This window comes from Sorex fumeus, unplaced genomic scaffold (genome assembly GCF_029834395.1).
Source record: "Sorex fumeus unplaced genomic scaffold, SorFum_2.1 ptg000036l, whole genome shotgun sequence".
NCBI classification, from domain to species: Eukaryota; Metazoa; Chordata; class Mammalia; order Eulipotyphla; family Soricidae; genus Sorex; species Sorex fumeus.
The window spans coordinates 8,121,847-8,145,974 of record NW_026606093.1 but is presented as its reverse complement, the minus strand read 5'-3'; the positions used below and the strand labels follow the sequence as shown (position 1 = coordinate 8,145,974).

At 42.4% G+C, this 24,128-nt stretch overlaps 1 protein-coding gene across 2 annotated transcripts in view; it reads left to right on the top strand.

Moving 5' to 3' along the window:
• Positions 1-4,837: 4,837 nt before the first annotated feature.
• YAF2 (YY1 associated factor 2) overlaps positions 4,838-24,128 on the top strand; it is a 103,950-nt gene continuing 84,659 nt past the window's right edge. The window contains exons 1-2 of one of the 2 annotated variants that reach the window (XM_056117794.1): positions 4,838-5,013; positions 5,149-5,274. In XM_056117794.1, coding sequence (XP_055973769.1) covers positions 4,988-5,013; positions 5,149-5,274 — 152 coding nt within the window. In that variant the 5' untranslated portion in view covers positions 4,838-4,987. The remainder of the gene's footprint in view (positions 5,014-5,148; positions 5,275-24,128) is intronic. The other variant, XM_056117795.1, reaches the window with a different exon arrangement.

Sequence of the window (24,128 nt, the reverse complement as noted above, 5' to 3'; positions counted from 1 at the left end):
GGGGTTACTATTCCTGGCTCTGCACTCAGAAATTAGCCCTGGACCATACGGACCATATGGAGTGCTGAGGAATTGAACCTGGATCAGCTGCATGCAAGGCAAGCACCACATCTGTTATGCTATCTCTTCGCCTTCCCCTTCTTCTTCCCATCTTTTGATGGGGTTGAATGATTTTTTTCTTGTAAAGTCCTACCAGTGCCTTACATATGGTTGATATTAACCCTTTGTCCCAGATGAGTGGTGAATAAACAATTTCTCCTAGTCTGTGGGATGTCTTTGTATTTTTGTCTTCATTTCGAGGTGAAAAAATTTCTTAATTTAGTATAGTCCCATTTGTTTTATCTTCGCTTCTACTGGCTTGGTGAGTAGCATTTCATGCTTAACATGTCATTACCTTCAATGTCATGGAGAGTTCAGCCTATTTTCCTCTATGTACCTATGGATACAGATTTGATATAAAGGTCCTTAATCAATTTTGATTTGACTTTTGTGCATGGCATAAGAAAATTATCTCCGAGAGCTTGTAGTAGTTTAGGTCTTCTGTGTATATACATATATCATCTGCAAATAGTGAAAGTTTAAGCTCTTTTCCATAGTTAAATTTCCTTGACCATGAAAAAACATTTTAGTTTTTGTAGTACCAAACAGAGTGAAGTACAGAGGAGTCTAAAGGAGGTCAATCACTTAAGCATTAATAAAACAAACAAACAAAAAAACCCCCTGTAAGTCATTGTTGAAAAATAGGAGAGAAAACCAGGAAATAGAAAAAAATTCCATTTTCATGGATTGGAAGAATTTGTTTTGTCAAAATGACTATCCTACCCAAAGCATACAAATTCAATGCAATGGCCATTAAAATATTGATGTCATTCTTCAAGGACTTACCACAAACGCTATTAAAAATTGCATTACAAAATTCCCTAAATAGCCAAGGCAATTATAAAATTTAGAAGATGGGAGTTATTGCATTCCTTATTTTTAAAGCCTACTGTAAATCTCTAGTTAAAACAGTGTGAGTGTGAACTAAATGTAGACTCTCAGGACAATGGAATTGAACAGAGATCTCAGAGATAAGCCCTCAGATTTTGGGAAAGTTAATCTATGTCAAAGAAGCTGGTACCTAAGTGGAGCAAGTAAAGCTTCAATTAAGAAACAACCTTTTATTTATTTTTTATTTGATTGGTGGGGGGTGGGGAGGAATGCTATTCTTCCAAGCACAGTTCAATGCAAGGGTCTTAGTGTTCCTTGGGCACTCAAGATTATCCACATACGTCTTCCTGAATAGCTCTCTGGTCCCAAGCAAACTTTGTAAAATGTTGTGGTTCAGTGAGTAATGTGTCTTTCTTGCAACTATAAGGCTGTGTTTGATAAATCTGTTCCCCAATGTCGTGTGCCAAATATGATCCTGTCAGTACGCTGCATCTGATTGACAACTATTGTCTGTGATACCTAGTGCAATGAGTGGTTTCTTATTCATCACTGCCAGGCATGTATGAACAATATAGCTGGAGTGTGCAAGCACCATAACCTCATGTGTGATCTCCAGTGAGTAGCATAACCAAGTCTGTTATGCTTGTGAGAGAACTCCCATAAGCACAACATCAATAGAAGGTAAAGGTAAAGGTAAAGGCCCTCCCGTTGATCGTCGATTTGCTCGAGCGGGCCCAGTAACGTCTCCATTGGAGACTTTGTTGTTACTGTGTCTGGCATATTGAATACTCTCGGTAGCTTGCCGGGCTCTCCGAGAGGGGCGGAGGAATCGAACTCGGGTCGGCCATGTTGGCCGCTTGTAAGGCGAACGCCCTACCCGCTGTGCTATCGCTCCAGAAGAAAGGGAAAAATATGTGATTTTTTTTGCAATGGTAGTTTGTTATTTTCACACCTCATTTTGATTCACCTAGGGAAAGTTCCTCGTGCATTACTTTTTAAATTACATTTGATAAACAAGATAGTGATCATTTTAGGTTAGCTCCTGTTTTGATTTTTTTTTTTGCTTTTGGGCCATACCTATTGATGTTCAGAAGTTACTCCTAGCTCTGTACTGAGGAATTACTCCTGACAGTGCTCAAGGGGACTGTCATATGGGATGCTGGGGATTGAACCTGAATTGATTGTGTGCCAGGCAAACACCCTACCCGCTGTACTATCATTCTGGTCCCCTCTGGTTTTTAACTATATATAAAAGTTTGATAAATTGTTTTAATTGTTGTTGTATTAGCTTCACTGATATATGCTAGGATTAGTCGAATAGTCTGAGGTCTCTGGCTCCATGGTCAAGCTCTTCATGAACTTAGAGAGGTGTTCTCAGTTTTTCTATTCACTGCAGTGGAGAAGAGGTTGTTGTCTGCCTGTGCTCAGGATCCAATTTACAAGTTCAGGGACTTCCTTAGGTTCTATAATTTAGTAGTATATTATAATATGGAGAACCTGGCAGGCTACCAAAAGTATCCTGCCCACACGGCAGTCTGGCAAACTCCCCGTGGTGTATTCAATATGCCAAAAATCAGTAACAATGATGGGTCTCATTCTCCTGACCCTGAAAGAGCCTCGAATGTGGCACTTTTGAAAATCTCAGGGCTAGGACGAAGGAGACATTACTGGGGCCTGCTCGAGGCAATCAATGACCAACAGGATGACAGAGATCAGTGATAATATGAATGAATGTTAATAAAAACCTAGATATTGTCATTTTAACTTTTATTAGAAAATATTAACATTTTGTGGTTAATTTGTTATAAAATTAAAGTGTGTCATTACACAAGTGACTCTAGTAAACTGAACGTCTATTAATATGTCTGCGAATGCTTTAATAAGACAACTGGATGAGTAAGGACCTACATCAGTCAAGCAATTCTACTTTCCAGAGGCCACTGTTTCAGATTAGTAGGAAAAATTTCAGAAAAGGTCTGACATTTGTGGTGAAGTTGGAGTAGTAATTGCTGAACTACAGTCTCTGTGGAAACCTAGCACAGAAAGAGGTGTTTGTTTTTTTTTCCCCCAAGACTGAATGGGAGACAACTGATGTAGTGTAAGGTCAGATTTTTTGTATTCCAAAGAAATTTGTTTCTTATTCTAAAAGACTATTTTGTAGAGCTGTAAAGTTTTGTTTGAAGGTTTGTTGTAAATTTCTGTATTATCCAGTTCAAAACTTGTGTCAGAGATGAATGTATTCATTCTCTGTTGGTTACCTACTATGTCAGACTGTACCTTAAGTTTATAAATTAGATGTGGCATTTACTTTCTTGTAGTGGATATATTCTAGTGAAATAGCATTACATAACTTTAGAATGTGCAACCTGGTCTTTTGATCTAAAAGTACATTCCTGTAAGGCAGGGATGTAGCCTTTATTTTGTAAGTGGGCGAAAAGGAACGATCTAAGTTTATTCTTTGAGAAATATAGACCAGACTCAGGTGTTTTTGTTTTTTAGTTTGCTTTCCTCAATCATATAACTTATATATATTTTTTTCTTTCCTTTACATGGGGGCGGATTTTTTTTTCAAGGGGTGGGGTGGGGGTAGTGTTAGAAAGCTGTCCTTAGGGCTTACTCCTGGGTCTGTGCTCAGGGATAAATCCTGGCAGTGCATGGGAAAACCAACCAAATGTGCTGGTGATTCAAGCTGAGTAGGTGGGTAGGCTGAGTGCAAGGCAAGTGCCTTACCTGTACTCTTTCTCCAGCCTATGGGTTTTTTTGTTTAGAGCTTCATTCCTGACCTGATTTCTGCATATCTAAATAAAGTTCTGAAACTGAAAAAGTAAAGTAGTACTTGTGGAAGATACCAACGCTGTAATGACTTCAGAGAAAGCCTGGTTTGTATTCTGAGTTCTCATTCTGTTTTTTTTTTTTTCCTTCCCTTGGCCACACTGGACTTACTCCGAGCTGTGTCAGCGTTCATTCCTGCTGGGATAATATCGGGTAGACCATAAGGGTTGTGGTACGCAAACCAGGAGCCTTATCCACTCACAGATTCTATCTCTCTGGCTCCAATCCCGCTCTTTTGAAATTGGGGGAAAAACAAACAAACAAAAAAACCCCAACAAAACCGCACACAAACCCAAAACTAACCTAGATTCTTTGTCTTTCAAATGTAAACGACAAGAACATTTACATAGTACACAGAACCTTTTAAAATGTGCAGATGTGGACAGTGGGGGGTGGTGGTAAGGGGTAGTGGTGGGGAATAGGAGTTAGGGCCCCTGGCTCGCCTACAGCCGAGCCATTAAGCTAGGTCTCATTCCCGCGTCTCTGATGCCTGCGGCATCTCCAGCTGTGACCCAACCCGCCCCCCACTCCATGTGTGAAGAGACTTACACCGCGCTCGGGTATAACGTTGAAAAATGCCAATTACTAATCACGATCTTCTAAATGCAATTTTTTGGAGATGTAGTTGCGAATGAGGAAACGCAACACGGTTCCCAGGAAGGATGGGCCCAGCGAGAGCCCGGGGCCTCTCAGCACCGCCTCACTGAGACCGTGGCAGCTGAGGAGCGGGGCTGGCGGCGACCCTCGCGCTAGGGCGGCAGCGGCGGCCGCGCGGCTGACGGCGCCTCCGGCCCGGAGCCCGGCTTTGTCATCGCCTCGTTACGTCAGAGAGGAAGTCCCCGGCCTCCCCGCGCCTCGCTCTCACTTCCTCCGCGTCCAGGCGAGTCTTCCCACGGGAGCGCGTTTCGGAGCGTCCACACCCGCCGGGGGCCTGCCGACGGCACCGGGCCGCGGCGCCTGCGCTGCCGCCGGCCCCGGCACGATCGCCCCGGCGGGGCCCGCCCCGAGCCGGGCTCCGCGGGCAGCGAGGCGGCCGGTCCCCGGCGCGCGGCCGCCCCGGCCCGCGAAAGCCCCGCGTTTGAAGTGGCGGGCGCGGCCGGCGGTTGGCGGGCGCGGGTCACGTGCGCGGGGTCCGGCCCCGCCCCTGCGCGCTCCGCCCGCTTCCGCCGGCAGCAGCCGCCCATCGAGCAGCGCGGCCGCGGCCCCGGGCCCTCGCAGCCGAGCCATGGGCGACAAGAAGAGCCCCACCAGGTAACGGCGCCGCCGGCCGGCCGGCCGCCGGGGCGCGCGCGGGGCGGGGGGCGCGGCGGGGCGGGGCGGGCCGGGGGCGCCGGGCGCGGCCTGCGGCTGACCCCGCGCCGCGGCGTGGCCGCTTGTGTCCCGCAGGCCGAAGCGGCAGCCCAAGCCAGCGTCGGAGGAGGGCTACTGGGACTGCAGCGTCTGCACCTTCCGCAACGGCGCCGAGGCCTTCAAGTGCATGATGTGCGACGTGCGGAAGGGCACCTCCACCCGGTGAGCGCCGCGCGGCCGCGCGCCAGCCCGGGCCGGGAGCGGGGACCGCGGGGTCGCGGGGCCGAGCCCGGGGTTCGGGGAGGGGGACTGGCCGGGTCGCGAGGCCGAGCCCGGGGGCGGGGAGGGGGGCTGGCGGGGTCGCGGGGCCGAGCCCGGGGGACGGTGACGGGGACTGGCGGGGTCGCGGGGCCGAGCCGGGGGCGGGGAGGGGGGCTGGCGGGGTCGCGGGGCCGAGCCCGGGGTTCGGGGAGGGGGACCGCCCGGCTCGCGGCGTGAGGGCTGCTGGCCGGGTCGCGGGGCTGCTGCCCTGAGGGGACGGGGTGCGGGTGAGGCGTCGTGCCGCGGTGAGGGCTGCGGACCCGATCGCGGGGGCTGGCCTGGGCGCGGGGGACTGACCGAGTCGCGGGGCTGCTCCGCTGAGAGGACAGGGGGTGTCAGGTGTCGGGGAGGCGTGGCTGTCGCGACGGGGTACCTGCCTCGCGCGTGTCGTCGCGTGTCGGGGAGGTGACTGACTCTGGCCGGGCTGCTTCCCTGAGAGGAGGGGGTGTCGGGGAGCTGTCCCGGCAGGGGAGCTGTCCCGTCACCGGTGAGGGCGGCTGGCCAGGTGCGGGTGTCGGGGTGTCGGGGAGGCGTGGCTGACGCGTCTGGCCCCCCTCACCCGTGTCGTCGGGTGGGGGTGACTGACCAGGTCCTAGGGCTGCTTTCCCCAGACAGCGTGGTGGTGGTGTCGGGGCGTCGCTGTCCGGACAGGCCCGCCTGGCTGGTGTCGCGCCCCCCCCCCCCCCCCAACGCCGCCGCATTGTGTCACTGAAGAGCAGTCAAGGGGGAAAACCCACAAAATTGCCTTCAGGAGCCAAGGATGGAATTTAATTTCAGTTTTAATGAAGCGTTAGAGAAGACACAATAGATCAAACTTTGTTTTCGTGTATGGACGTCTGGAAGGGTCAGACCGAGGTGTGTTCGGTGTCTTTATTTCTGTTCTCTGGTGTTGTATAGATCGTGGGAGGTGAACCCAGTCACAGGGACCCGTTTTCGCGGAAAGTATCCGAATATATTTATTTTGAATAGAAACCTATTCTCCAAAGGAGATACAATGACCTCCGCCTGTTTTCAGTCTTTCTTGTATGCTTACATTATAACTCATTCTTTAAAAAAAAATCACTTAAGCGCATTAAGTGGTTAAACAAAATCATCCAGGATATTCAGTTATTGAGAATCTTGATCTACCAGTATTTAAGGTTCTTTTGCCTTAAGAGGAAGATAGCTTTGAATTAATTCATCATAATCCTATGATACATAATCTGTTATTTTGGAAACATGTAGTTTGATATCGCAAAGCCTCAGAAAATAAATTCACAAAAGTTAAGCACACTACTTTTTTCTTTCTAATGAAGTATATACAATATGATGTTATAACTAGATATTAAGTGGAAGCTTTCTAAAAATGAGGGCTTTGACTTTTTTAAATACCATTGTGGCATTTTATTAAATTCTTAAAAATTAGAGACGGTTAGTAATGTAAAGTTTTTAGGATTTATTGCTTCTGACATTTGTCAATCAGTATGCTTTTAATTCCCATTAGATGGGATATATGTACTTTTCGATAGCTGTAAAATCAAATATAACATCTGATAGAGCAGAATAGTAAAAAAATGTTTTTGCTAATATAAACGTTGTAATTATTTTCCGATCCATGATTTATTTTGAAAAGTATCTTTATGCTAAAATAAAGTTGGGTTTGGTTTTTAGATCATATTTGTATCTGTATTAGTACTTTGTACTTAAAGTACTCAATAAGCAATTTTCAGAAAAAATTGGTTTTTGAAGGCCTGAACTGTAAGGTGGAGATGATTATTATAATCTGAATCTCTGGTATGATACTATTGCTTTTTTGTGTTTCCTTATTTTCTTGTAGTCATTAGAGAAATGCTGAAACTAGAATAGCCTATATGTTTATTTGCAGGGGCAGTGAGGGGGGAAGCTGGTGTCCTACTCCATATCCAGTCTTGGGTTTAGAGGAACCCTCAGAAATAGAGTAGGTGATGGCAGCTCAGAAGAGAAGAAACAGGCTGAATCCCTGGCACCTGGAAGAAAAAGGAATATAGTGTACAGGGCATTGGCCCAGACAGAGAAGTGGACTGAGTTTCAAAGAGGCTTGAGACCCACGTGGGCACCCTTGAAATTTTTTTCCAGTACATCTTAGTTCTTGTAGATCCAATTTTTAGTGGTGGAAACAGTACTTGAGGAGGACTCAGAGAAGCATTGTCATTTGGATTGAAACTGAAGAGGCTCTGGGCAACTCACCAGAAGTCTAAGGGACACTCTGTTCCTGAAAGTAAGTGTTCTGTACTAAGACACTTGTAGCTTCCTTTGCTTTCTGAATTGTCTTTCTTTCTTTGTCTTCTTTTAAGTTTGGTCCCAAAGTTAAACCTTAGAACTCAGATTTCTTTGTTGTTTATTATTTTCCTGTTCTGTGCCTGAAATTCAGAGGGGAATCCATGTTTGGCTGGAACAGTGGAATAGGGGCATTGTTAATAGGGAAAAGAATGATTTCCCTTTTTGGTAATATTAGAAAAAACAGGATTAAAGCACTGCAGAATAAAGTTGGGACACAGCAAAAACTTTAATTGTCAGAACAAATAATTCACATGTTAATTAGTAGTTAGGTTATTGCAAGGATAAGATTTGTGTTTACCAAAGCAGACACTGGATAGTTGCAGGAGAGAGGGATGCAGTTTGCTCATTTTTGTGTAGACAGAAAGATGGGATTTAAATCCTTGGGGTGGCACCAGTCTTTGAAATGATTCTTCTAAGTGGCCAAATGTGAGAATGACTCTGGATCATTTTAGACATTTGAAAAACTTTTGTTTTTTGTTTTTTTAAACCTCCAGAGAAGATATAATTCATTGTTTCCTCTTAAAAGTATTTATGTACACAGTTTCACAGCTATGAAGACCCAGGTTCTATCCTTGTTACTGCAAAATTGAAAACAGACTAAGAAGAGAAGGAGGAGAGAGGGCAAGAGATGACGGACAGGAGGTGGAGAAGAGAGAGAGAGGAAAGAGAAGAGATAGAGGAGAAAGAGAAGAGAGAGAAAGAGAAGAGAGAGGGAGGTGGGAGGCAGGGAGGGGAGGGGATGGAGGAGAGAGAGAAAAATTTTACATGTTGCTCACCCAGTTTGATCCCCTGCCTGGCATGGTACCCAGAGCATCATCAGGAACAACCAAGCACAGAGATGGAACTCTCAAACAATGCTGTGTATGACCCAAACCCCCATCACCAAGAAACAAACAAAACCTAGAAACAAAACAAGTTTAGTTCAGATCCTTTAAGTTGCAATAGAAGATCATTTTTTGGTTATATCCATGAAAGGGCTTGCTTTTTTTCTATGGAATAACTGTCCTCCCATTGTTCATCAATTTGCTCGAGTGGGCATCAGTAACATCTCCATTGTGAGACTTATTGTTACTGTTTTTGGCATATTGAATATGTCACAGGTAGCTTGCCAGGCTTTGCTGTGAGGGTGAGATACTCTTGGTAGTTTGCCGGGCTCTCCGAGAGGGGGAAGGAATTGAACCCGGGTTGTAGGAATCGAACCCAAGTCGGCTGTGTGCAAGGCAAACGCCCTACCTGCTGTGCTATAGCTCCAGGTCATGGAATAACTATGGAATACATTACTCGTAGTAGTACTTTAAATTAAATGTTATTTAAATTAGCTTCTTTTACTGTCACTCTCACTGTCACTGACCTCCTGTTGTTCATCTATTGCTTGAGCTGTCTCAGTGACATTGTGAGACTTGTTACTGTGTTTGGCAAATTGAATACCTCACGGGTAGCTTGCCAGGCTTTAGTGTGTGGGCGTGATACCCTCGGTAGCTTGCCTGGCCCTCTGAGAGGGCCGGAGGAATTGAACTCAAATTGGCTGTGTTGGTCATGTTGGCTGCGTGTAAGGCAAATGCCCTATTTACTGTGCTATTCCTAAATTCATAAATTATACTTAAAAAAATTATGCTCTTTTGCCTTTTATGATTATATACTCATCACCTACTTCAGTGAATTAGTTTTCTTGAGGCGTGCTCTGGCAGTCTCCAAAGCTTTTTATACCAGCACGTCATGGGCATCACAGTCTAGAGCAGGGGTTTTAGCTGTCACATTGTCTGTTTGAAATAGCATCCTGAAACAAATCAAGATTAAAAAAGAGTGGCCAGAGAAATTAGCACCAATCTCTTAAACACCTTAACCTCTGCCATTATTCAAGAAATTGTTATTTCTACATTTTTGATATCTGTCCTTGTGCATCTTGATAGAAGTTGTAAAATTATGCTGAAGTAATTTTATGCATAACTTTGATTGCTAGACCCATTCTCGTAATATGTCACATAATTTCTTTGTTTATTGATGCCCTCTAAACTTACTTTTGCCTTCCATCTTACTGAACCATAATCATTCATTTGGAGGGAAGGGTACCACACTTGGTGGTACTTCGGGCTTATTTACAGCTCTGTGCTCAGAAAGCACTTGGGACCATATGAGGTGACTGGAATTGAACCCAGGTCCTCTGCAAACACCATACCTTCTGTATTATCATTTCAGTCCCCTGACCAAAGTCATTCCAGGTGAGTTCTCTGTAATACGCCCCTTTCTTTACGCGACATTTCTACCTAATGTTCTATTTCTTTGTATCACTATCTTTTCTACACATTGTTTATTTCTACCAGCTAGCCCTTTCCTTAGCACTCAGCTCTCCCATATCTATTCCCTCTACTCTCTTACAGTTTTCTTCTTTTATCAGTAAACCAATAAATGCAGAGCTTGTGGCATTGTTCCTGACACAAAATTGCATATAACACTGTAGGGCGTAAACACACTGGTATACCCATCAACGTGTGCATGTGTGTGCACAAGTTATCTCCAATGGATTTTCCTTTCTTGCTCTTTACTTTTTTGTGATATACACACTGTTGATAGCCTTCCATCAGCTCCTTAAAATATCTCTCGGTTGACTAGAGGGTCTGTGAATTAAAGAAATGTGTTTTTTCTTTCTCTTTTCCCCCACAACTCCCATCAAATACGGTCACACTCTCAGATTTACAACTGAAATCTCTCATCTCTAAATTATCTCTTCCAAAAAGTCTTGTTATTCAAACCATAGTCTATGCACTAATTCCCATCAGAAAACTTTCTGGTCTGCAGTGAGGTAAACGTTTGTTCATAATGTAAATTACTCTTGTCACTAAGCATATAGATTATCTTGGCTGATATATATATATATATATATATATATATATATATATACATACATACATACAGGCTTTTTGGGTCACACTGGCGATGCACAGGGGTTACTCCTGGCTCATACACTCAGGAATTACTCCTGGCCATGCTCTGGGGACCATATGGGATGCTGGAATTGAACCCGGGTTGGCTGCATGCAAGGCCAGCGCCCTATCGGCTGTGCTATGGCTCCAGCCCCTTGGCTGATATTTTTGATAACAAAGTTTTCTCAACGAAGGAAGCAGTGCATTGATTTACATTCTGCACAGGTTTATCCTCTGTCATGGCTTGGTGCATTTACTTTGAGGTCCCTAACACTATAGTTTTAGTGCTCTATTAGAATAAAATTCATTTAAACCAACAGCTATAGTCCCAGTTTATCTTCAGAGCTCTAAACCTGCATTTCTTCATGCAGTTTGCTAAAATGCCTGCTAAACCTCAACCACCACGCCAAACTGGATTTTCCATCAGCCCTATAAATTTAACAATTCAGAAACTAACCTCTGCTTGAAATACTTTTTGTAAACAAATAATTGCACACATTTCCAAATATATCACAGTCACAGTCCCAGTCCTCCCGTTGTTCATCGATTTGCTCCAGCGGGCTCAGTAACATCTCCATCATGAGACTTGTTGTTACTGTGTTTGGCATATCAAGTATGTCACGGGTAGCTTGCCAGGCTCTGCCATGTGGGCGAGATACTCTCAGTAGCTTGCCGGGCTCTCCGAGAGGGGCGGAGGAATCGAACTCGAGTTGGCCATGTTGGCTGCGTGCAAGGCAAACGCCCTACCACTGTGCTATCGCTCCAGCCCCCAAATATATCATTTTAGTAAAATTTAGTCATGTATTCTTGGGGCTGGAGCGATAGCACAGCGGGTAGGGCGTTCGCCTTCCAAGCGGCCAACATGGCCGACCCGAGTTCGATTCCTCCGCCCCTCTCGGAGAGCCCGGCAAGCTACCGAGAGTATTCGATATGCCAGACACAGTAACAACAAAGTCTCCAATGGAGACGTTACTGGGCCCGCTCGAGCAAATCGACGATCAACGGGAGGGCCTTTACCTTTACCTTTTAGTCATGTATATAATTCATGAATTCATTTTTCCTTTTAAAAACCTTAAAGTTACATATAAAGGTTCCTTTTGCATACCATCAGCACTCAGTCCACTCATCTCATCCTTAGAAGTAACCACTGTTGATAGTTTGAGTTTTAGTATGTTCTTGGATCTTTTTCTACACATTGTATATTTATAAAGAATATATTCTTTTTTTTTTTTTTTTTTTTTGCTTTTTGGGTCACACCTGGCGATGCACAGGGGTTACTCCTGTCTCTGCACTCAGGAGTTACTCCTGGCGGTGCTCAGGGGACCATATGGAATGCTGGGAATCGAACCTGGGTCGGCCGCGTGCAAGGCAAACGCCCTACCCGCTGTGCTATCTCTCCAGCCCCAAGAATATATTCTTGTAGGAAACAGCATATTAAAAATTTTTATATATCTGTTATCTTGTAACATATTCAAATTGTTATTTTAAATAAAGTATTTGGGAGGTCTTTCAGAAAATTTATGTTGTTTCTGTAACTCAGTTTTGTTCTTGCTGTTCTTAATTATTTTGAATTTGATTATTATTTTTTCGGCGGGGGTAGAGGTAGAGTCATACCTGGAAATGCTCAGGTCTTACTCCTGGCTTTTGACTCAGTGATCAGTCCTGGCTGTAGTCTGGAGATCATGAATGGTGCTGGAAATTGAACTAGGGTTGGCTGCTTGTGAAGCAGATAGATGCTTCATCCCCAGTATTATGTCTCTAGCCCTAAATTTGATTTTTAAAATCCAGAATCCAACTAGACAGTTGTAGTTTGTGCTTTTTTAGGAGAAATGATAAATATCAAAGTGGCATGAAAAATTTTAAAACCCTATGGTGACATTAACAAGGATGTCCGACAGTCTTTTGAAGGAAAGGATCTGGAGCTATGATACTCCTGCAGTGCTCTGAGTATCGTACAGTGCTGGGAATCAAATCTGGGCCTGTCTCTCACATGCAAAGCATGTGCTCCAGCTCTTTTACCTGTCTCCCTGGCAAATATCTCAAGTTGTTTTATAGCTTTGTGTCTCAGATGTAAACCTAAGAAATGGAGAAATCATAATCCTGAAACATTAGAGAAAATAAAATATTTAGTATGTACTGTCATGATGTTACAGTCAACATTTCATACTTGAAGTAGGCCAACCAGTATGGAAATTACTACTTTAATTCAGATAGTTAAACTTGAGAAATATAAATGACAGTTGCATACTTAGGTTTTGACGTTGTTCCTAATACAGTTGTTTCAGGAATTCAGACGTGAAATGTTCCAACAGCAATCTCACCACCAATGTGACTTTCAACCTGCGTGTCCCTGGTTTCTCAGCCTCCCTCAAGCCTGCCCCTTTAGAAAGCACAAATTTATTTTATATTGTTTGTTAAAACAAAATGGCAAATGGAATTATCAAATATATCAATAAAAGTCAATTTATGATAATAATTATATCTTGCTATGGTGTTATTACTACAAGATTTACTGAGTTGGTTGTTGCTAATTGAACCTTTCATCTTACTGTTTTTGCTCATTGAGCTTGGTGGGCCTCTATGTAACTTTTTTGTTTTCTGTGCTCCTACTGAGTTTTTAGTTTCATGAAATGTAGAGGAGGTGTTGGGCTCCACCAGCCATGGAGCTGTGGCCCTGGGCTGTTTATATTTTGGAGGAGTCTGGTCTGGTGTGCCAGTTGTTGGGCCTTTCTGGAAGATAGGAGAATCTGCTTGATCCCTTTCCTAGAAGGCCTCAGAGTTTTCAGCCCAGAAATCGATTTTCCTAGAATGGTTGTGCAGATTGACTGCTTTTCTTAAATGATGAAACACCTAGTTAACAGACTTCCAAGTGTTATTTCGAGTGTAGCAATAATGATACATTTTCCCACAGTAAGCCATAGTAGGTTCTTTATGCTTAAAAGATGTTATTATTATTATTATTATTTTCTTTTTGGGCCACATCTAGTGATGCTCAGGGGTTACTCCTGTTTCTGCACTTAGGAATTACTCCTGGCAGTGCTTGGGGGCCATATGGGATGCAGAGGGTCAAACCTGGGTCACCCATGTGCAAGGCAAAACGCCCTATTCACTGTACTGTCTCTCTGGCTCCACAAGATGTTATTTTTTAAAAGTGTAATGAAAAGACTTTCACTTAGTAGAAAAAGCACTAAGTGTTGTATAGGCAATCTTTAGCAGATGCTTGTTGAACATCTTATTTTATATAAAGGCTGAGCTAGGTATTGGACGTAAATTGTCAACAAATTTCTTTTGTAAAATTTTATGATTTTGGAACGATAGCACAGCGGTAGGGCGTTTGCCTTGCACGCAGCCAACATGGCTGACCCGAGTTCGATTCCTCTGTCCCTCCCGGAGAGCCCGGCAAGCTACCGAGAGTATCTCGCCCCGCGGCAGAGCCTGGCAAGCTACCTGTGATGTATTCAATATGCCAAACACAGTAACAACAAAGTCTCCAATGGAGACGTTACTGGGCCCGCTTGAGCAAATCGATGACCAACGGGAGGACAGTGACAGTGACAGTTCTCAAGTAAGAAACTCTGAACTACCCTATGTTTTTGGTTTGGGGACTGAAAGGGGTTGCGCCATACCTGGTGGTATTGAGGGCTTATTTATGGCTTTGTGCTTAAGGCTTATTCCTGTCTGCTCAGGGAACCACATCTGGTGCTGGGGATCAAATGAGGGTTGGCAGCATGCAAGGCAAGTGCCATAACCCCAGTACTGAATCTCTGACTTAGTAACAAAGACTTTTTTTTGGGGGGGGGAGTACGCTCAATAGTGCTCAGGGGCTATTCTTAGCTCTGTGCTCAGGAGTCACCCCTGGTGGTGCTCAGGGAACCATATGTGGTATCAGGGATTCAACTGGAGTTAGCTGCAAGCAAGGCAATGCTCTGTCAAATTCTTTCTCCAAATTCTTTATGTTAAATTTTCAAGTGAGCTAAGGAAAACTTCCCATTTAAAATGTGCTTCAGACCAGGGATTGAGTTGCATACCTTGCATGCAACTGGCACTGGTTTGATGTCCAGACCACATACGACCCCCCGATCTCTGCCAGGAGTGAATCATGAGAACAAAGCATGCAGTAAACCCTGAGCACTAGAGGGAGGCCCAGTACTCACCATTGGTTGCCCCCCCTCCAGTTCCCCCCCACAAACCTGTTTATAATGTGGTGTCATGATTATTATCTGACTGTTGGTCAAAGAATGTATGAGAGACAATATAGGAGGTAAGGCATGTGACTTCGCCTATGATTGCTACTACTGTGGTTCTAATCCCTAGCAGCACATGTTACCAGAGCACTGCCAGGGCTCACTTCTGAGCAAGAGCCAGGAATAGTCCCTGAGCACTGCTGGGTGCAGTTTCCATAACATACAACAACAAAAATGAATTTAGTTTCTATAAAATAGAAGGAAAGGGCATAGAATTTATATTTTGAGTAAACCTTAAGGAATCTATGTTGTCATGATGAAAATCTCAGTGTCAATGTTTTTTCATACATGCTTTCTACTAGTTTGAGGTTTGGCAAGATATTCTTGATTCCTGTGAGAATGGGAGAAAAAATGGGAGATCATCTTATTTAGTTCCTTTTTCTGAATTGCAAAGCCTCAGCCTTCTTGACCTAGATAAGGAGATTTTTCAGCTACCACGTTAGGGTAGTTAGTTGGTCTGTTTTCTTCCTTATTATTCTGTTTTAGAGTAGTCACTTATGCTAAAATGTTGTCTTTTTCATTGTTTTGGCATTTGCTGTGATGGTACAGAAACGGTGGTACAGTGGTACAGGCTGACCCTTCAGCATGACTCAAAGCAGTAACACAGAATTGTGGTGAAGGATAAAAAGCACATTTCACTTAATATTTAAAAAAATTAAAGCAAAAATAATTTTCTTTCGTGGTACACACCACGCACTCAGTGCCTCACTCATGTGCAATACATATACTCTATCACAAACCCATAGATCTTTCCCAAGAATATTTGTCTTGTTTTAGAGGCTTAGCTGACTGTTCTCAGGCCTTACTTTTGACTCTTTGCTCTGGAATTATTACTGGCAGTACCCAGGGGGACTGTAAGTGCTTCTGAGATAGAACCCTTGTCTTTTGCATGTAAGTACCTACTGTTCTAATTTTCCAGCCTCCAAGAAAATTCTTGATGAAGCAGTAGGTTGCTAAATTTAAGAAATCTCATGTCCTTAAGGATTGTTTCTGATGAACTGACTGGGAAGTACATGTAAACTATTCTGGCTTAATTCAAAGTATAGATGTTGATTCGAGGGACAGCCTGGCAAATTGTGTTTATTGAAGATTTGGATATTTAGCAGATGTTAATTTTAAATACAACAACAGTATTGTTGTCAATGATAAAAATTGAGCTTCTCTGTAAAAACTAGAATTTTTGAAACTTACAGTGAGTAGGGCATTTGCCTTGCACTAAGCCAACTTGGCCGACACGGGTTCAATTCCTTTGCCCCTCTCGGAGAGCCTGGCAAGCTACCGAGAGTATCTCGCCCACACAGCAAAGCCTGGCAAGCTGCCCGTGACGTATTTGATATGCCAAACACAGTAACAACAAGTCTCACAATGGAGACGTTACTGGGCCCGCTCGAGTAAATTGATGAACAACGGGAGGACAGTGCTGCAGTGCTACAGTGTGCAATGACTTCAGTTATTATGAACTTCTCAGTACTTCAGAGACAGTGAAATCAGGTGGTAACTGCAGTGAATGTAGTTCTGATATTTTGTCATAAAATTTGAAATTATTTAGAAGATCTACATAAGGAGGAACCAGAATTACAGTTTTAACTATGTGGTGTGGAACCATGAATGGATAATCTTTTCAAATTATGAATGACTGTGGAATTTTAAAGAACACTATGGAAAACACTGTTGTTGTGATTTCAGATCCAGCTACTTGGTGTCCTATTAAAAATACCCATGGTCAACTGAAAAGACTGCTAAAATACTCCTTCCCTTTTTCAACTAAATATTATGGGAATCCCAGTTTTCTTCATATTCTTGAACCAGAAGAGCATATTGCAACAAATTTAGTAAGGCAGATATATCAGCCAAATGTTTTACTTGAGGCTAGATATTAGGGGTTTTTAGAAATACAGTAGCACTCAATGCAAAAAATTGGAAAATAAGTTTTTTTTAAAATAAAATATATTTTCATTAATATATAAAACTTAAAGATTTGTGTTTGGGGAGAGGGGTGTTCCTGGCATTGAACCAGGCTACCTCACGTATGCAAGACAAGTGCTATTGAGATAAGTGCTATTTCTGAGCTACATACACAACCTAATACACTTATTAGATGAACTAATATAGATTTATTTTATATTATAGAAGATCTAGCTACACACTCTTGAGAATGTAAAGAGAGTTTTACTATCCTGGATTTCCACATGTGACAGGCTACAGATATTCTTTATTTTTCTTTTAAACTTTACTGATTAAGATCTTTCTGATAATCTGGTGACCTACTTGTTCAACTCAGTGGACTAAACAGGTTAGCCTTTTTACTATTTCCCTTCATGCTACTTGATGTTGGTAGCCATTTTTTCTTAATTGAAATTATTTTGTTTTTCCTTATACCTCTTTGTAGTCACTCTTTGTTCAACCAAACTTTCTTCTTTTAAATTTTTTTTCTTTTTTGGGCCACACTGGACTGTCTTAGGAGTCTTATGGGGTGGTGCAGAATGATCTGGTCAGCTGTATACAAGGCAAATGCCTTACCTGCTGTACTATCTCTGGTCACTATGTCCTCCCTCCAACTTTGCTTCTTATTCGTTTCTCAATATGTGGCAGAAATTTTCTGGAACATCTGGAAATTTTAAATATTTCATTTCTAGAAACTATCACCGTTTCAAACTTAGATTCTAACTTACTATCTTTTGTGTGCCATCATACTCCAAGTCATATTTCAGTTGTTATTTTTTTTCACAAATTACAACACTCATTTTTTTATGTTTATAATCAGTACATTTATTTGTTCATAAAATTTATTCATATTTATTTTCCAAATTTGTAATACTTTTCAGAGCAATTTTTTCCCCTTTATTTTATTTTATTTTTTTTTACAGTTGTAGATTTACAATTTTTTGTGCTTGGGTTTCTATTGTACAATGATCAAATACCCATCCCTCCACCAGTGCCCATTTTCCACCACCATGGATAATATCCCTCCCACCCCCATCCCCCCATACCCCCTCTCTCTGTGGCAGGGCAATCCCCTGTGTTCTCTCTCTCCTTTTGTGTGTTGTGGTCTGCAAAAGAGGAATTGAGTGGCAAACATGTTCAGTCCATAGTCTACTTTCGACATGCATCTCCCCTCCTGGGAGGATCCTCCAAACATCCTTTATTTGGTGCTCCCTTCTCTATCTGAACTGCCCTTTCCTCTAGGATACCCGGCTGGCCTCTAAGTTATGGAGTAATCCTCCTGGTGCTGATCTCAGCTATTCTTGGGTATTAATCTCATACTTTGTTACTTTATATCCCCCAGATGAATGCAATCTTTCTATGTCTATCCCTCTCTTTCTGACTCATTTCGCTTAGCATGATACTTTCCATATTGTACTACTTGTATGTAAATTTCATGACTTCATCTTTTCTAACAGCTACATAGTACTCCATTGTGTAGATGTACCAAAGTTTCTTTAACCAGTCATCTGTTCGTGGGCATTCAGGTTTCTTCCAGTTTCTGGCTATTGTAAAGAGTGCTGCAATGAACAAACAAGTGCAGATGTCACTTCGACTATACATTTTTGCCTCTCTGGGATATATTCCCAGGAGTGGTATTGCTGGGTCAAATGGGAGCTCAATTTCTAATTTTTTGAGAATCGTCCATACTGTTTTCCAGAAGGGCTGAACCAGTGGACATTCCCACCAACAGTGAAGGAGGGTCCCTTTCTCGCCACATCCACGCCAGCATCGACAACACTCATTTTTAAAAGCCCACATATTTTTCTTATTAGCTATTAGACAAATTGATCTCTTCTCCAGAATAGTGCTATGTTTTGTGACGGATGCTTGCGTTGGTCTGTATTTAAAAAACAAATTGAGACCTTTATAGTGACTGCTGAATAAAGATTGAACATGGTATTCAGGGCTATCATGATTTTTTGGGGATTGAGCCTGGGGCTCATACATGGAATGCTTATGTGCCAACCCTCTCTCTCTCCAGCCGTGGGAAATATTTCTTTTAGTTGGTTTTTGGGTTTCTGAGTCATATCCTTTGATACTCAGGAGCTATTCTAGGCTCTTTGCTAAGGAGAGACCCCTGGTCATACTTGGAGGAACATATGTGGTGCTGCTGGTTTATACCAGCATATCATAAAAGTGTATTCTTCAGTTAAATTGTATGTGTTTTTTTAATTGAGAATGATTTGAGACTACTTCATTAAAAGTTTGAATTCAGGCTGGTGGTAAATGTAATATTGTTCAGGCCCTATCGGGCATTTCCAAGCCCACCTTGGTGCTTTGGGTCTTCCAGGGTCAGAGCCAGTGATGGTTTCGTGTTGGGGGTCAATATAGGTTTGATGTCATACTGAACATGCATCCTAACTCCTAGACTCTCCAGCCTCCCCTTGTTTCTCTTTACTATTCAAATTGTGCAAGGTCAGGTTAACAGGGTTAGCTGCTAATACTGTTCTAGAGTTCAGTTATAATTTTGCCTGCCTAGTAGCTATTTATTCCTCAATACCTTGACTCACATATTTATTTCTTGTGGTATTCCCCTGGAGTCATCCCAAACTTGCCTTCCTTGACCTTTCTCTGACTGATCTCCATCTAGCTTCAGCATTTTCCCATCACCTCGGGGTGAATTTGTTCTTTCTCATGAATTTAGTTTTATTCCTCAGAGGACAAATTAACCAGATGGAAAATTGGCTCTTAGATTTGTTCTATGAGGGTGGTAGTATTCCCTTTTTCAGAATCTGAATAGCCCCTCAATTAATTCGAGATGCCTACTTTAATTATTATCATTTAGTGTAGACTAATTCTGTCATACACGTTATATGGAACATTTTGCATGCGTATGTTTTGTTATTGCTGTTTTTCTCAAGGAAAATGGGAGCTTTTCTTGACTTTTTTTTTTTGAGGATGAATTACAAGTACTAGGAGGAAGAAATAAAGGCATTAGGAAGGAAAAATTACTTTGTGTGTATGTGGCGAGGAGGGAGTTGGGCCTCATCTGACAGGCATTACTCCTGGCTCTGTGCTCAGAGATAAGTATTGGCAGTGCTTGGGGACCATATGTCATGCTAGATGTCCAGCCAGGTTCTCTAGTGTGCAGGGTTAATACCTCAACCTTTGTACTCTGGCCCAACAGTTACCTTTTAAAATAAGGGTTGAAAAATTGGGTTTCTGTGCAGTCATATGGATTGGGGACTTGAACCACTAATATTCAGACTCATGAGAAAAAACTCAGCTGTAGAGAAATAGTAAACGACTGTTTCTATCACCTTGTTTTATAATTATCAGTTTGTGATGAGGTGCCAGTTCATAAGTTGATGAATGCTGATAATAAACTTTTAAAAAGAATTTTCCTCTGGGCTGAAGAAGTAACCAAATGACTTCACTTTGTGCCTTGTTTACTGAAAAGGCTATATTCTTGGAAGCCCGGTAGCACAACCAGGTGTGACCCTGATGCTCCCAGTATTCCCTGGCCCCGATATCTCTGGGAATGGTATATATAATATATATATAATGGTATAATATAATAATATCCCTGGACCCCCTGAACATTGCTTCAGAATGCCCTTTCCTTGAGAACAAAGAACGGTAAAGAACTTTTCTTTATATATGTGTGAATTACTGTGGTGGTGGATAGAATTCTAGAATTCCTTGTAATGCTTATTGGGCATGTAGCATATATCTGTCAGGATTCATGGTAGAACTATGGATAGGCTATTTCCTTGAAGTACGAAACTTCGAGGAGACCTAATTTTGACACCCCCCTCCCCTGTTTTTTTTTTTGCTTTTTTTGGGGGTCACACCCAGCAATGCACAGGGGTTACTCCTGGCTCTGCACTCAGGAATTACCCCTGGCGGTGCTCAGGGGACCATATGGTATGCTGGGAATCGAACCTGGGTCAGCTGTGTGCAAGGCAAACGCCCTACCCGCTGTGCAATCGATCCAGCCCCAATTTTGACCCTTTTAATGGTTTGAATTCTAGTTCTGCTAATAAGTGGAGAAGGAATCAGTTTTCCAGCCTAGTCCATATTTTTGGAGAAGTCTTGTATTCTAATTATAAGACCTGTTGTCATGACAGTTATTATTCAAGTACTTGTAATATTTAATCATTTCAGAAATTGTCTCTCTTGATAATAATATAATGTTATGGGATTTAATTTAATGTCTGTTTCTTCAGGGTTTTGGGGGGCATATGAGGTGCTCTTTAATCAAAACTCACTACTGGCGATACCTGGCGCCCCATATGAGGATGCTGGGAAGTGAAGCTTGGTCAGTCACTTGCAAAGCAAGTGTCTTAGCAGCTGTACTTTCTCCCTGGCCCCTCTAGTTATCATATTGGTTGTTTTGAGTGATATTCTGTTCATTTTTTTCTCCTTTTTAAAAGGCATTACTGAGAATTACAAATGAATTACTAATGCCCTTTTCAAGTTGCTGTCACATAGTCAAAGTTCCTTCATGGTAGTGAATGCTATTTTGGTATGTATTTGATAGAATATTTATGATGTCGAATTAAATTTTATTTATTGATTTTTTCTATTTAATTTTTTTTTTCTTTTTGGGTCATACCTGGCAATGCTCAGGGCTGTTCCTGGCTCTGCACTCAGGAATTATCACTGGCAGTGATTGGGGGACTAAATGGGATGCTGGGGATCGAACCCGGGTTAGCCGCATGCAAGTCAAACACTCGAACACCCTACCCACTCCAGCCCTTTATTGGTGGTTTTTAAGGGATCAGGATGTAGTAAAAGAAGTATCTCCAGATTTATTATTTGTAAATAATAGTATTCAGAATGCTTTCTTGTGTGTTCTTCATATAAACGAATCCAGTTGGTAGAAGATTTCCTTTTTCCTTCAGGGAAAGGGCAGAGCATATATCAATAATATATCAATAATACTTCTATCAAGAAGTATTCACTTTCTGTGGGGCAGCTCAATTTTTTTTTTTTTTATTAGTGAAACGCCATGAGGTACACTTGTAGATGTAGAAAGTTTTGTGCTTGGGTTTCAGTTATACAATGATTGAGTACCCATCCCTCCACCAGTGCCCATTCTCCACCTCCAATGCTCCCAGTATCCCTCCCAGCCCCCCAATCCCACCCCACCCCTGTGGCAGGGCCATCCCTTTTGTTTTCTCTCTCCTTTTGTGTGCTGTGGTTTGCAGAAGAGTCATTGAGTGGCAGTTGTGTTCGGTCTGTAGTCCACTTTCTGCGTGCATCTCTTATCCTGGGAGGATCCTCTCAACACCCTTTATTTGGTGCTCCCTTCTCTATCTGAGCAGGGCAGCTCATTTTCAAGGATTTAATTAATCTTTTATTTTTTTTAAAAAGAACACAATTATTTATCTTTCCTAGCTTGTAATTTTAGTAGTATTACAAGTGTATGGAATACCATATCAGTGTGAAAGTGACAGTAAGTTATTTATTAAAAAACATTTTTGAACACTTGATTCTGCTCAGGAATAGAGAACAGAGTTCCCCAATCACAGCTGTGGTGTTACAGATCAAACTGGTGTCAGCAGTGTGCATAGCTAGCACTCAAATACTTGTCTCTTTCCAGCCCACCACCAACACTTTAAATGGTTGAAGCTCTCTTCTTGTTTGCAAGCTCATCTTGATTTACGTTTTCTCTAAGTTTAGAGGATTCTTCTTGTGTTACTGTCTCAAGACAACTGCCAGGTTAATAGGCCTCATCTACAGGATGAAGTCTTTTCTATCTTTTGGAACTCATGACTGTAACCTTATATTCTCTAAACAGATACAAAATGGGCCTGAAAAGATTGTGACTTGGTCAAGTTCAATAGCTGATTAGTGTTAGTGTCAGTTATCTGGACTACCATTCCTTTTTATTGCTTTGCTGTGGTTGCATTTAACTTTGCTAGCAAGTAACTCTTCAAGGATTTCTTGTAATTTTCATTATATCCAGTGCTGTATATCTTATTAGTATCTAATATTATCACTGTCACTGTCCTCCTGTTGTACATTGATTTGCTCAAGCAAGCACAGTAACGTTGTGAGACTTGTTACTGTGTTTGTCATATCGAATACTTCACGGGTAGCTTGCCAGGCTCTGCCTCGTGGTTGAGATACTCTCGATAGCTTGCCGGGCTCTCTGAGAGGGATGGAGGAATTGAACTCGGGTCAGCCATGTTGGCTGTGTGCAAGGCAAACGCCCTACCTGCTATGCTATAGCTCCAGCCCATCTAACATTAAATATGCTTATAAAATAAGAACTTTTCGTGAGGTCTGGTCTAGCAATAGAGTGAATGAAGAGAAAAATGACTGTCAGTTATTTTTCTATGTAATTAATATTTTTGAAGCCCATTGCGATAGCTTCTGTAGTAACATTGCACTTTTTGTCCTGATTTTCATGTGTATTTTGGGGAGAAAAAAATCACAATAAGCATTACTTTCCTCCTTTGTGATACAGATTTTAAGGATTACTTACAGTATGGTTAGTAATCAACCTCTGACTAAATATGACAAATGTTAGCGTCTTCAGACAACTTTTTTTAAAAAAATTTTTATTAGTGAAACACCATGAGGTACAGTTGTAGACTTACAAATTTTTGTGCTTGGGTTTCAATTATACAGTGATCAAGTACCCATCCCTCTACCAGTGCCTATTTCCCACCACCACGGATCCCAGTATCCCACCCTCCCATCACCCCCATTCCATCCTATCCTGCCTCTGTGGCAGGGCATTCTCTTTTGTTCTCTCTCTCTCTCCTTTTGGGTGCTGTGGTTTGCAAAAGAGGCATTGAGTAGCAATCATGTTTGGTCTATAGTCTACTTTCAGCATGCCTCTCTGATCCTGGGAGGATACTCCCAACACCCTTTATTTGGTGCTCCCTTCTCTATCTGAGCTGTCTTTCCCCCTACCATGTGTACCTGGCCTCCAAGCCATGGAGTAAACCTCCTGGCACTTATCTAGGCTATTCTTGGGTGTTAGTCTCCTTTTTTGTTACTTTATATTCCACAAATGAGTGCAGTCATTTTATGTCTGTCCCTCTCTTTCTGACTCATTTCGCTTAGCATGATACTTTCCATGTAGTACCAATTGTATGTAAATTTCATGACTTCATCTTTTCTAACAGCTACATAGTACTCCATTGTGTAGATGTACCAAAGTTTCTTTAACCAGTCATCTGTTCTCAGGCACTCAGGTTTTTTCCAGATTCTGGCTATTGTAGAGTGCTGCAATGAATGAACAAGTGCAGATGTCACTTCGACTATACTTTTTTGCCTCTCTGGGATACATTCCCAGGAGTGGTATTGCTGGGTCAAATGGGAGCTCAATTTCTAATTTTTTGAGAAT